The 13,368-nt window shown below is 37.6% G+C and overlaps 1 protein-coding gene and 1 long non-coding RNA gene across 12 annotated transcripts in view; one reads left to right on the forward strand and one right to left on the reverse strand.

Moving 5' to 3' along the window:
* Nucleotides 1-11,552, reverse strand: part of LOC106166447 (uncharacterized) — a 28,742-nt gene extending 17,190 nt beyond the window's left edge. Inside the window, exons 1-3 of one of the 4 annotated variants that reach the window (XR_015331958.1) lie at nucleotides 9,378-11,552; nucleotides 7,557-8,378; nucleotides 2,856-3,128 (exon numbers count right to left, since the gene is read on the reverse strand). This is a non-coding gene — a long non-coding RNA (uncharacterized LOC106166447). Of the gene's footprint in view, nucleotides 1-2,855; nucleotides 3,129-6,668; nucleotides 7,478-7,556; nucleotides 8,821-9,377 lie in introns of those variants that run through there. The other 3 variants (XR_015331960.1, XR_001238798.2, XR_015331959.1) reach the window with 3 other exon arrangements.
* LOC106166446 (single-stranded DNA-binding protein 3) overlaps nucleotides 1-13,368 on the forward strand; it is a 53,428-nt gene that overhangs the window by 29,977 nt on the left and 10,083 nt on the right. For all 8 annotated transcript variants that reach the window (XM_013545015.3, XM_013545012.2, XM_013545016.2 and 5 more), the window contains one exon: nucleotides 145-205. In XM_013545015.3, the coding sequence (XP_013400469.1) occupies nucleotides 145-205 (61 nt within the window). The remainder of the gene's footprint in view (nucleotides 1-144; nucleotides 206-13,368) is intronic.

The following is a 13,368-nucleotide window of genomic DNA, read 5'->3' on the forward strand; positions in this document are numbered from 1 at the left end:
AATCTATTGAATCATAATGGTCTTGGGCAGTATAACTTCAAAAATTGAAGAATCTAACCCAATATTTTAATTGAGTCTATGTAATAATATTGTATGCTTCATTTTAAAATTGCTATTTATTTATGGACTGTCTGTCTCTTCCAGCCACCAGGCACGATGGGTGGTTGTCAGATGCCGATGCCAAACAGTATGGATGTACGGCCTGGTAAGTGGAACCTGCATCTAGTAGATTTACTTCAGCTTGCTCTTGTTTTAATAATGTAGCTATGTGTGAAAAATTATGAAAGCAATCTATGTATTGTGAAAACAAGGTTATCATGTTTTCAAAGCAAAAACGACTTTTTATTTCACACCAGTTTTCCTGCCGGTGAAAGGATTCTATATTTGTACCACCAGCGCGCAAGGTTAAATGGGCCAAAATGTTTCAAAAAATGGGAGTGTTTTTCAAAAAAAAAAAATTATTTGTGCTGATTTTCAGAAACTACACAGACTTAATCTATAATATTTTGGGCAGGATTTACACTTTCATCTTTCATCTTCGTGAGTATGGGGTAAATCAGTGCATTATCACAGAAGTAGCAGCCATTAGATGCCGAAACCAAAACCTCTCTCTTATTCTGGACCTCTGGTTTGTTGCATTTTGTAGAGCTTGTCAAGCACAATACTGAAGTTGGTGTCCGGTTTTTTTTTTTTTTTTTTTTTTTTTTTTTTTTTTTTTTTTTTTTTTTTTTTTCATATGGTTTAGGAGTTGCTATATATCAAAAGTACAACATCACAATATTCAGTGGTGAAAATAAAAAGAAAAATACTTCAAAATTAGCAGAGATACCCAATGTTACTACTGAACTTCAATAGGAAGTCATTTAATGGCAATCTTACTGTTTCCTTGAAATTGATATTGAACCTACTTTTCATGATGCATTGCACTTTGCAAATTTTCCAGTCCTTACATATACAAAACTGGAAGAGATATGCCCATAGTTACTATTGAACTTGAACAGGAACTCGTATTCACAATCGACTGTAACTTTGGATTTGACTGTTTACTTTTCCCCGCGATTCCATTATAAATTGTAATTTTCTACCAAAAAATTGATAACTCTATTTTATTGCATTTTGTAGAACTTGTCAAGCACAACACTAGAGGTGGTGTCCCTTTTTTTCCATATAAATGCACTTACTGTAGCTGGTGGTACAATATCCTGGGGTTGTATCTCCTCTCTCATCCTCTAGTCTGATATTTATTTTAAGAAAAACTTGAACAATTTAGACCAAATGTATCTTTACCACTTGCTCCAAGGTAACATGATGAAGTAAAGGATTTAATCAGTATTTTAGTAAGTCTTTTTTTATGTGGTCATTAGCTGTCAAATGAACAATTCAATAATTCTAACAGTCTGTCCATCAAATATCTTTTTAAAAAGGCAGTTTCTTCACTATGTTCACTGCAACAAGGGTTCCAACAGACGCCTCTTACAAGAGAGTTGAATAAATTTGTAATTAACAGCATGGATATTTATATTTGTCACAGTGAACTGGTCGTGTATATTGTCTATCCTAGAACATTTTGTGCTGAACTTCAAAGAAAAATGCAAGATTTTTTTTTTCATCAAGAACTAAACATATAGAATATTTTGCAGTAGTCTTTACCAATAAAAGAGTCTCTTCATAATCCTGTAGACTGGTGTGTATTTTTATCCCCCACCACCAGGAGACCAATGCAGACCAGTGTGGTAGAAAGCTATTGATTTGTGTTCATTTTGTTACAACTGTATTATATTTTCTCAAGAGCTATTGATTTAGGCTATGGGCAATCTTGTCAGTTATTACTATTCATAAAAGAATTTCAAAGCATCCTGAAGTATGATGAAAAAGCAGATAAGTTGATAATTTCTGGAAGTTCTTTGAAATCAAAATGTTTATTTTGACATATTGGACAGGACTGTCTGAACTTAAAAGCAGAGCTAATTTGCATGAGGTGAGAAAACCATTTTGATGATGTGAACACAAGATGTCAGATGATAAGAAGTGATGTTCTTAAGTTGACAGTATCATCAATGAATGCGCATTATTGTCAGAGACATTAAGATGCACTTGAAAAATCTCTGTAACATGGGAATTGATTTATGCTTATAGAAATGCATGCAGATTCCACACAAAATGCCCTGGCCTTGTTTGGATTGTCCAATGGATGTTCAGAAATTTAAAGAAATTGTTCTATGATTTAGTAGAGTGATAGAGGCTATTTAGATGTTCTATGATTTAGTAGCATGATAGGGGCAATTAAGATTTCATTGCACAGGTGTATGCAGGAACAAATATATATTGACTCATTTTTAGAAAAAAACCTGTGTAATAATTATTCAAGAGAACATACTACATTGGTAAGGTATCCATGTTAAAAAAATCTATTTTAGAGTTCCACACATAATGTAGCGGGTGTCACCATTGTCACATACAGACAACTACTTGGAGATACGGGTGAGAACTGAGGGACAAATGAGAACCAAAGTGGCTGCACTACTTCTACAGAGCTATGCATTTACAAAAATGTGCAACACTTTAAGGGACTAACTCTACCAGATATTTAATTAAAAAATGTATTCTACAGTGTACATGTTATGTCCAAGACAACCCTCTCATTCCTACTTCTACCACATGCCACAGTGCACTGTATAGTGCCTGCAGTGTGTTAGCCTATAAAGTCTACTTAAAATGCAGCTGTTTTTACCTCACTAAAAGGATTGTAATATGACACAATCTGCTTATAGGATAAAGTAGCAAAACATTCAAGTTGGTTTCTGTCTTTGAAAAGCAGATAATTTAGGTGAAAATTTTGCTCTGAGCCCTCTTACCTGCAATCCCGTCAGTTCACTTCAGTTTTTCTCCTGCTTTAGTGGTGGGTATATGGAGGTGAAGGCCAGATAACCAGCATCCTCTGCTGACAGCTCAATCTCAGTCATTTTCTGCTTCAGTTGTACCAAGAATTGCAAGCTGTGATCCCTGAGATCCTTCAATACATCCTCAATCAACCTGTCCCGACAGCTATGAAGTGAAGGTCCTTTTATCCTGTTGTATGGCTAGTTCCACTTCTGCTTTGATGGAGGGCAGTTTTTTTGTCCCTGAATCTGAAAAATGTAGAAGGTTTTCTGTCATCCTCATTGTAGTGCTTCTGAACTGAGGAACAAATCTACTGAAGCAGATAATAACATATTGGTTGTTGGAGAGCAAGGGGAATGCTATGAACCCCTAACAAATAACATAAGTTTATTTTCTTTATAAACAGGCTGTCAGAAGTTAAGAAAATGTAATTGTATAAGATGAGCCATTGCAGCCGGTTTATAAAATGCATGGCTGGTGATATTTATCAAACAACAAGAAAAAGTACCACTAACAGTCTCTCACACATCTGGTGGAGTATGAAAACAAGATGTCTTTTTGCTGCCCTATCAGTGTTGGTCCTACTGACAGTTTTATCATGGACTGGGTTCTCATACCTAGGTTGATCTAACAGGATTGATCTGGACTATCTCCAAAGGGTTTCTCGCTAAATTGCTTTCAGCTTAAGCGGCTTAGATATCTGGCACACCTACTGAAACCACTAAATGATAGTTAATTACCCACTAGCAGCTTCAGTAGGCATGACAGATATCTAAGCCACTTTAGTTGATTGCAATTTAGCGAGAATCCCCTAGGAGATAGATCGATCCACAGTTAGTATAATAGGGTCTGGGAATGGTCCAATAGTGTTGGTCTTACAGTTGTAATGTTGGTCCTTCATTAACAATACAGCAGTATCATTGATATTAAATTCTTTTAGAAACTTCAAAGTCAGGTCAGAGCTTGAGGCAGGAAGGGTTTTAGGTGGTTCCAAAGAATGGTCCTTTTGGCTGGAAAAGGTCTGTGGTGAATCAGAAGTTGACTTAGGTTATGTGTCATTTTTGAAATAGGGTCAAATAATTGATAAAAAGGTCCACTTGTTCAAAAAAGAACACCCTTCCCTTCAAAATTGTTAGTTGCCTGGAAATTTAAAAGGAAGTTAAGAATAATTATGTTGCGCTAATGTTGTAGAATTCATTTTGCTGATATGGCATAATGATAAAGCTGAAAAGTAACAGTTAAAAATATATAGTTGACATTGTCCTCAGCCTGATACCTAACCACAGGTTCCTCTCCGCTCTCAGCAATGTGCATCAGCCTGCATTAGCCAAGTAGAAGTGGAAAATCAGTCCGATCAGCTTTTGTTTGAAGCCAAAACCAAAGATAAATTAACAGATGTGTACTTAAAGATCCTGCTCTTTTTGGTAAACCAATAGTTTTACAAGCTGATAGGTGAGGCAAGCCAGTAATACATATAGCACTGTTCAGCACAGTGTCAGCCTCTTACCCTCTGCATGGTGTTGTAGTAGTACATGGAACACTGCCGTTATCGCTTCGTCATTTACTCTACTTACATCTTGACGGTGTGGTCTAAACATGCAGCTACGTCTGGTTGCAAAACTGTGAATGTCTTACCACCCGAGAAATGTGAGTATGATCAGAACCAATTTATACCTCAAGTACATGTTGGTACAAGTGTCACAGGCTGTTAGCTGTACCTATGACTTGTATGGCAATGGGGGTCTGCATGTCTCTTCCATAGTTAACATGGAGGAGGAAGACAGCACTTACATAAATCAACAAGCTGGGAGTACATGTATCAACGACCTCCTCACGCATGTTTCATGTTGTACTAGGGAGCTGTCACATACATAATCTTAGCTTAATACTCCGTTTCCGACAACAGTTTTGTATTGTAGTACATGGCCCGACTCATTATTCAGTGATGTATGTGTTAAGGAAACATTAAGTTTAGTTTGCTTGCGGTGACTTTGTTAAGCAGTGTTGCATGACTCTGTATTCTGTCATGAGTTGCTCACTGTCTCGGAAATTGTCACTGAAATGTAGTGTAGAACAACTTGCATGTATGTTTGTAGTGCATGTGTGTGTGTGTGTTTTCTCCTTTGAAAACCAGTGCTCCTTCAGTAGAGTTAGGGTGTTTTCAGTGTCAGCATGGTCAAATTACTGGATTCGTGTAGTTTGAAACTTTTGGTGACATTTGTGATGTGTTAACTAGTAGAACGCTGTGATAGTTACATGAAGGAACAACTTTATGCCTCAGCCTGATCAATAATTTTGTTATTGCCAGAGAGCTGACGAACATAAAACCCTTTGTTGTCTGAGTTAACATGTGTAAGAGATAAAATGCTTTGTAGGAAAATGTCAGAGTGTCATGTAATTCACAAAGAGTAAGATATGTTAAGTAGCAGTCTACAAGGAAAAAAAAGTTAAAGAAAACGGATACAAAAGTGGCCAAGCAAGCCATTCCCAAGAAACTAACCTTATTAATGAAATTAACAATGACCATGTTTAAGTTATATCTTAAGAAATAGTTTTAAAGAAAAGTAGGAAATGGGAAATCTTACATCCTGCAGGACATATCTTTATATTTATAATGATTGGGAGGCTGAGGAAGGGGGAAATCCCATAGTGCCTGTGCCTGAATCTAGTTGGGTATTCCCACCTGAGTTTTTTCATTTCAAAAGGCCTGCTTAGAGCATTATTTTAGATTGGACTATAATGAGGGACTGGCTAATGATGTTGTCATGGTTAATTCAGTGGCTGCTCAGTATGGTTGGCAAGTTTTCTGAAACGAAGACATCTACAGCAAATGGATTTTGGTTGTTCGTGCAAAGATTAGGAAGCTCGGAGACAGCTTTTTCATGCAATGCATTTTATTGATGAAGAGCAAATTTCTAATTTGACAAGTTGTGAGTGATTGCATCCTAAAGCCCAGATAATGCTTAATTGAGAGTGCTTTCTTGCATTTAAATGGAAGGCTTCAACATTACACAGTTGCACTTTAATCATGGCCAGAGAGGATTCTGTGGGTTTCTTTTGTCAGATGGACCAGGGGTTGGAGGAGGGGGGGGGGGGGGGGGGGGGGGGGGGAGGAGCATGGTCATGCTACTGTCAAGTAAGCATGGTGTGAATATTATACTGCCCTGGTTAAACCTTCACATCACACATAACAGAATACAAAAATGAAAAGCATTGTTCTTTGATCTAAAATGAGAAACTTTGAACATTACCAGAGAAAAAAATAATAACCCTGTCATGTAATAGTGCCATATACAAAAGCAAGTCTTGACAGAAGATGGGTTACATTTTCACTGCTGAATTTTAAAAAAGTATATGGGCATACAAATATCCATTGGGTTAATAATAAAAGTAAAAAGTCCCCAGTGAGTTTGGATTTAATTGAGAAATACTCTAACAGGATCACCTACCACAATTGACATGTTGAAGTAAACAGTGGATCTGTTTGTTGCTGTCTGCCAATGAGCACGTCATTGAAGAAATAGTGTATATTTTATCATATATCCTGGAATCTAACTGGTTGTACTGGTTGGTACTGGTTGGTTGATAGAAAGCAGCATGCTCTATAACCATCATGGTGGCTTACCATACTCCATATGAAGATGGATGGGGTAGTAAGGATGGTATGGGAAATTTGTTCTCTCTTTGACATTTGATTTATACTTATTTATGAATTGAACTCTATCTTGATTGATTCATATTCCTCTTCCTATTACTTCATAAAGACCAAATTTCCTTAGAATTCTTACCTTTAATGGCCACATCTACATCCATGGAGTCATTTTTTTTTTCAGTCTAGGTGATTTTCTCCAAGTGCTGCTCTAGCCGCATTTCCCATCGTGACCTCACACCAGATCTAATCATGTAACGTGTCAGCGGTGTGCAACGCACCACTTAGGCAGTTTAAATGCCACCAATCCAACCAAGTCTGCTCATATACAACATCACAAGAATGAAACCCTTCAACTGCATAGCAGTCAGTGCTAGTGCTGGTATACAAAGAGCTGTACATGTATCTATGTATATGTCTCCATCCAGGGCTTTCAGTGTGTGTGTGTTCAGTGACAGTGTATGTACGCCGGGGGAAGTGTTGATTGCTTTTGATGTACAGCATGGAATTGTCCTCATGCTGGGTTGTTATTCACTGGCAAATTAGACTTGATTGAGTTAAGTAGAAATGCTGGTATTTCCAAATGGCAAACTTCGTGATATTCCATTTAGATGTAATACACAGTATCACTCTTGAGCAAACCTAAATGCAACAAAAAGTCCACAACTGCACGGATCTCATGAAGTGTGCCGGCTGTCTGTGGAGTAGAGCTTTTAGAAATAATTGGCTGAACAGTTTGTACATGTGTGGCCCTCATTTAGGGAAGGCACTAATGCTGTTATATTGATGGGGATTACATGTACTTCAGCGGTAGGGAAAGCTTATCTATACACTACCTCCTCACGTCACGTCACGTCACGTCGCCCTCAACAAACTGAATGTTTTGTTACACCTGGGGATAAGTTTTCTTTTCTGGTCTCTGTATTAGGTGGTTTTTATTTTCAAATATAAAACTTCCTATGTGAGATATTAAGTTAGGTGTGTCAAAAAGCTATGTGTTTACAAAGGAAAAAATACTCAAACTCACCTGCACAAGAAACAAGGACCCCAAAACGGCATCCCTCCATTGTATTATCTGGAAATGATCAGCTTATATCTCTGTCCCTATATATGTGTCGTGATTGTGTCTAGCATATTGTTTCCTTTTCCTCCAATTGTGGCTCCTAATCTCTTTAGAGCAGGCCAACTAATGAATATATGAAGTTCTCAGTTGGTTTTTGTTTGAAGTCTCCTGAATATACTGGATCTTCTTTTGATTCCTACTGAGGCAGCCAAGCTGCAAGTTGTTGGAATTGCAGTTTGAAAAAGAAAGAAATATTACTGATGGTTGTTTTTCATAGTGCAAATCAATGTTTTAAATTGACAAGTGCTTTTCCTGTTGTAATTGCTTGAAATGATATAACAACACTGACTTGTGGATTAGTTCATTCTCTCCTGTGGTTCTTGTAATGTTACAGCATACTCCAATGTATACATATTGATATCCAGGAAATAATAACTTGTATTATGAAGCACTGTGCACTCTTGTTTCCGCTAGAATCCATCACTGAACCATCTGCCTAGCAGCAGGAGTAAGAAGACATCTTGTGATATCGTTTACAAATAAATGAAGAAATGGAAAAAATGTTTCTGCACTTCTTTCTGTGTTTCTCTACATTAAGGAAAAAAAACAGAGTATTGCATTCCACAGGATATGCTTTTCTCCCATTGGGCCGTGATTTGTTCTACTATTTCTCCTGTTGTTAGGTAATCTCTGTGTGTTGTCCACATTCGTGTGACCTCTACGAGCTTGGAAATCACATCTGCCTGAGGCCCAAGTGGCAAGCGCAGATATAATGGCTGAACTTTCCTAGAATGGAAAGAACCAACTCTTCCTCACAGTTGTTTTACACATTGAGTTGTCCCAGAGCTGTGTAAGATTGCTAATAGATCATGCTTTCATAGGCTTTGTTATCATTAATCACCTAGCAAAACACCCAGCTCAAAGCAGATTGTTCTCTAATAACATGCAATTTCTGTAAGCAGTGGGAAGTGATTACTGGGATTTCTCAGGGCAAACTGATGGATGTCTGGGATCTGAAGGGGAGGGGGGGGGAGATGATTGGACATTTCCACTGCTGGAGAAATTAGCCTCCTGGTCCTGTACCAACCAGCCAACCACCTGCCTGGTTCGTTATGGATGGCAACACATGCAGTAAATAATAGAACACATACCAGGGCTTTGGGGTGAACCCACATCAGCTGCTGCCTTTGTCACAAAACTTGGGGAACATTGCTGTTCAATGAGTGTTTTACCTCTATGGTTCTGCAATGTGTGTGTGTGTGTGTGTGTGTGTGTGTGTGTGTGTGTGTGTGTGTGTGTTGGGAGGGGTGGGGATAAGTTTAGATGTACACATTTGCTTTTGCAATGAGAGCATATCTGAAAGAATTTAGCAGATGTCAATCAATACCTCACCTGCCTAAGACACATCTAAAGGCTCATTCCCAATGAGGCTATGGTTCTGTGTAGATCGATCCAATTTTGTGGTGACTTGCTGAATGCAATCAGATTAACAGACTAACACACCTCCTGGCGTTGAGTAGCTGGTTGAGCATGTTCAAAACAAGTTGAGGCTTGTTAATCTCTTTAACTGATTATATTCAGCAAGAGTCCCCACAAATTGTATTGATCTCTGCAGAACAATAGTTTCATTGTGAATGAACCCTAAAGAGAAATAGTCTAATGTAGAATATCCATGTGATGTAAAGTAACCTGAAGAGACCCAAGTTAAACAAGGTCATAAGGGTGTTACTCTATGTCTTCTGATGAATGATTAACAGTGTATGTGTAAAGTTGGGAACACCTTACCTGATCTGAGCTGTCTTGCCTGGGTTTTCAAGAGGACAGGAAGACTTCTGTCTTCGTTGGTATTCTCTGCGACTGTGGTGTGCGTTATCCCATGTCTTATCAGGAAGACATCACATCAATCAATGTTTGTGATGTTGGGGGGAAAGGATATCCCATTCTGGTTCAAATCACCAGTGCCTTTCAGCTGCCTTCCTAGAAAACACACTGGTCTGTGGGGCTTAGTCGGAATCCAGTCTCTTTGGAAGTAATGCCTTACTAATTTTCTATCCAGCTCCTGCAATATGTCAGGCTAGGGCTTTATCGCACTCACTTCCAATTTTTCATTAATTCCCACAGCAGTGGAGCTCCTATTTAATACCTTCCCATATCTCTTCTCTTCTTATTAATATCTTAAGATTAGGCACCTTGGCTTTGACATGACCATGAAATAGAACATGAAACACAATAATGAATCCTATGGAGAGCGTTATTTTTATTAGCTTGCAACTTACTGCAAAATCTCATTACATTGAGATCAGAGTTAGCTGGCTACATTTTTTTTCTGGAAGAGACAAGACAATCCTTTAGGTAATGATGAAAATGCATAGGGTTTTTTCATCATGATTGGATCGCAGGCCACGATAACGTCTTGGCTGGAAATTAAAAAGTCTTCCTTGTCATTCCACTGTGGCAATTGAAATACTGACAGCTCCTAACCCTTTCTCTGAAGAACTTCAATATTCCAGTTCAGGTGTTAGAAGGCAGGGTTTTGGTTCCCCTTGTGAGAGTTGATTATTGATGGGTACTACTATTCACACTGAGCTTGTTCTCATTGTAAGCTGAGGCCCTCCTTGGGTATCAGGAAAGAAATAACTGCGGCATTTACCTGGGTTCATCACTTTGCTCTGTTGCTGTCAAGAGCTGATAATGCGCCACCCTTGCTTTACTTGATGATAAACTGCTTGCCAACAAAGTAATTAGGATAACTTTTTCAACTCTTCATCTATTGATTGAGCTGCTTACTAGAATATTGTAATGGGGTATTATTATAGTAAAGTTACAGACAACCGCTTTAGGAGCATGGTATAAAAAAGAAAGTGTTGAAATATCAGTAGGAATTTATGCATGAAGTGTTGTATTAGATTTTCCACATTTGTTCAAAAAGAAAACGTCTTTATGCATGAGCCTGACTAGATTTCTTTCACATGCACACCTCTCAAATAGTGCTTGACATTTCACGTATTTGATACAAACCAATGAATGTGATTCCTCAGTCTCTGTCTACAAAACCTTCTAGGAACAAACTCAAGCTTAAGGAAATTTGAGGATATTTTCCAAGTGAATTACTAGGTAAACTGATCAAATTGTGTTCATCTTTGTGTCCTCATGTCATTGAAAGACTTGGATCTTGTTCTGCCTACGCAACTTTTCTGTCAAGCACACTAGGCATATCAGATTCATTGTGATTTTTTCTTCAATTAAAAAGGTAAGAAGTACCATAAGCAGCAATCAGTGCTTGAGATAAAATGTACCTATTATAGTAATTGCGTCTGAAAAAATTGCACTTAGAAATTGCTCTGTAAGTGAGTGCTTTACTTAACTTGAAAAAGCACTCCACTGTGATATGACATGAAAAATACATAAAACAAGATTCTGCCGGGAGGATGATATTGTAAGACAATTCGTGATCAAGTAAAGTGCATAACTTACCTAGTATTTCACAAAAAGCCTTTTCTTACTTAGTATCTCTCAAAAAGCCTTTTCTTGTCTTGCGCTAGGGAAGGAATACTATATACCAGGGCTGGTGAAGAGCATCTGGGTTGTACCATTCATATAATCTGCAGCAGAAACGTTGCATGTCTTATGTCTGAAGTGTCAGTGCCTTTTCATGCCATTAAATGTGCTGGTTCTTTTAACCTACCAGTCCATGAAGGTCAGCTGGGAACAGTTAGCCATTTTGTTTCGGAAGTTTTCCCCTTTGACTTCAAAGAATACTTTAGATTTTATGGCTTCACGTTGCCTGTATGGTTTACATTTTAGTTAACAATAAGTGCCCAATAAATTCATTTTCCCTTTCAAGTAATGTGTTATCTTTTCCTTTGAGAAGTGACTTGGACTTGTGCACTGTGACAAGACATTTTGATTTGACCTGAAAATTTAGCTGGATGAGATTCTGCAATAAGACATGTTTAAGATGTGCAATAGGAATAATAGATTTGAAAATTGCTATGAGCAAAATAACATTGTATATATTATAGTATATATTTTACCGTAATACTATGGTTAATGCATGTCTAAAATGCTAGTCCTTTGGATTAAAAAAGAGGGTGTAATATTAAATAATCTACATTAAATATTTTTGAAAGAACACAGGTAGAACACATAGTCTTTGTTTGTTTGCCTGTGTGTTCATGTGTGAGGTTTTCTTCTCATTAATTTCAGTTCTTCAGTTTGTGCCAAGTGTTGTTCACCAAGTTGATCAGCACTAAATATTTTGACAGGTGCAGCACATTTTTCAAACACTTTTTGGATGTATAATGATGATGGGATTGACTGTAGTTGGGGGGGGGGGGGGGCTGTCTTTTTTAGTATTAATGGCAGCTATTCATTGAAAACAAAAAAAATGAAAATAAAGATTGCCAAAGTTTTAATGAAATTTAAAAAGAAATAAGGATACAGATTGTTTGAAGACAGAAATGACAATATAAAGCTTTACTTATGCCCATATTCAAATATTTGGCCCATTCTTCTTTAGCTATCTCTGCTATGGTGTTAAGCTATTCTGCAGACAAACAATGAACAATGTGTGGTCAAAATAAGACCAATGTGATAACATCATTCTTCTCCTATGAACTTTACACTAATATCTTTAATGAGTTGATAGACAACTTTTGAGGAGATAACATTTTATCCTTTTATAAAGAGATACATATGCTACACACACACACACACACACACACACACACACACACACACACACACACACACACACACACACACACACACACACTTAGATTAGGACAATTGCGTATCTTTCCTCCAACTACAGTAATCTCCCATACTCCACTCACCTATTCCGCAGCTTGAACTTTCAGCCTGTCCTGTGCGATGGCCTTTCACACAGTTCAGCTCAGCTGCCACTGTATACACTTAGGAAGTCCTGATACAATCCAAGCCAGTTCAGTTTTAATTTCTCAGTTGACTTACCTTGCTTTCTTAATAAAAAGATAATCTTGTTTGAATGAGAACATTTGTCATAATATCCTAGAGCCGTGGGCTTAGGACACAGTTATTAAAGCAGTGGCTTTGATCAGTGGGGATATTCAATGCAATAACTGGCTCTGGTTATAGCAGTAGTGCTTCAAACTCTGCTGTATTTGTTTCTAGTCTCTCTTAGACACGAAACTAAGGTAGATCTTAGACACGAAACTAAGGTAGACTGATGTAATTCACGTGCCAGGTATAAAAAGTTGATATAACTCGGGGTGATAACACATTTTTTTACTCAGAAAGTAGTGACTTTTAAAAATATTTTTCTCTGAGGGTAGAAACTACAAATTTGGTGGCTGTCAAGATTTTGAATTTTACTGTATTCTCATACAAGTACCCAATAAGTGTTTGCTGGGCCCTTGTTTCATAACAGAGTTTGAAAGGCCTTGTCACAGGATGTAATGTGTTGAGAAAGAAAACCCACGAACCAGCAGGTAGGATAAACAGTTGAAATAGTTTGTTATATTGAAGTTCATCTTAGCATTTTTTTCTGAAGTGCGTAATTGAGACTCGTACTACATGACCTTTTTGTGCTGGTACATCATCATTATTGTGATGATTTTTTTTAATAGTTATTTTGAATTATTTAAGCTGTTGCATTCAGTAATGCCAGGGCTCTTACTGACCTTGCCTGTGTACCAACACCTTCCACATTGTTTACAAGGTTACTTTACCTTAGTTTACAGTGGTGAGAGAGAGATGGTCAAGTTGTGGGTCATCAGATTTTTAAAAATAAGTCTGT

The sequence above is a fragment of the Lingula anatina genome, chromosome 1 (genome assembly GCF_051362555.1).
Source record: "Lingula anatina isolate TDL-2025a chromosome 1, LinAna3.0, whole genome shotgun sequence".
In the NCBI taxonomy this organism is placed as follows: Eukaryota; Metazoa; Brachiopoda; class Lingulata; order Lingulida; family Lingulidae; genus Lingula; species Lingula anatina.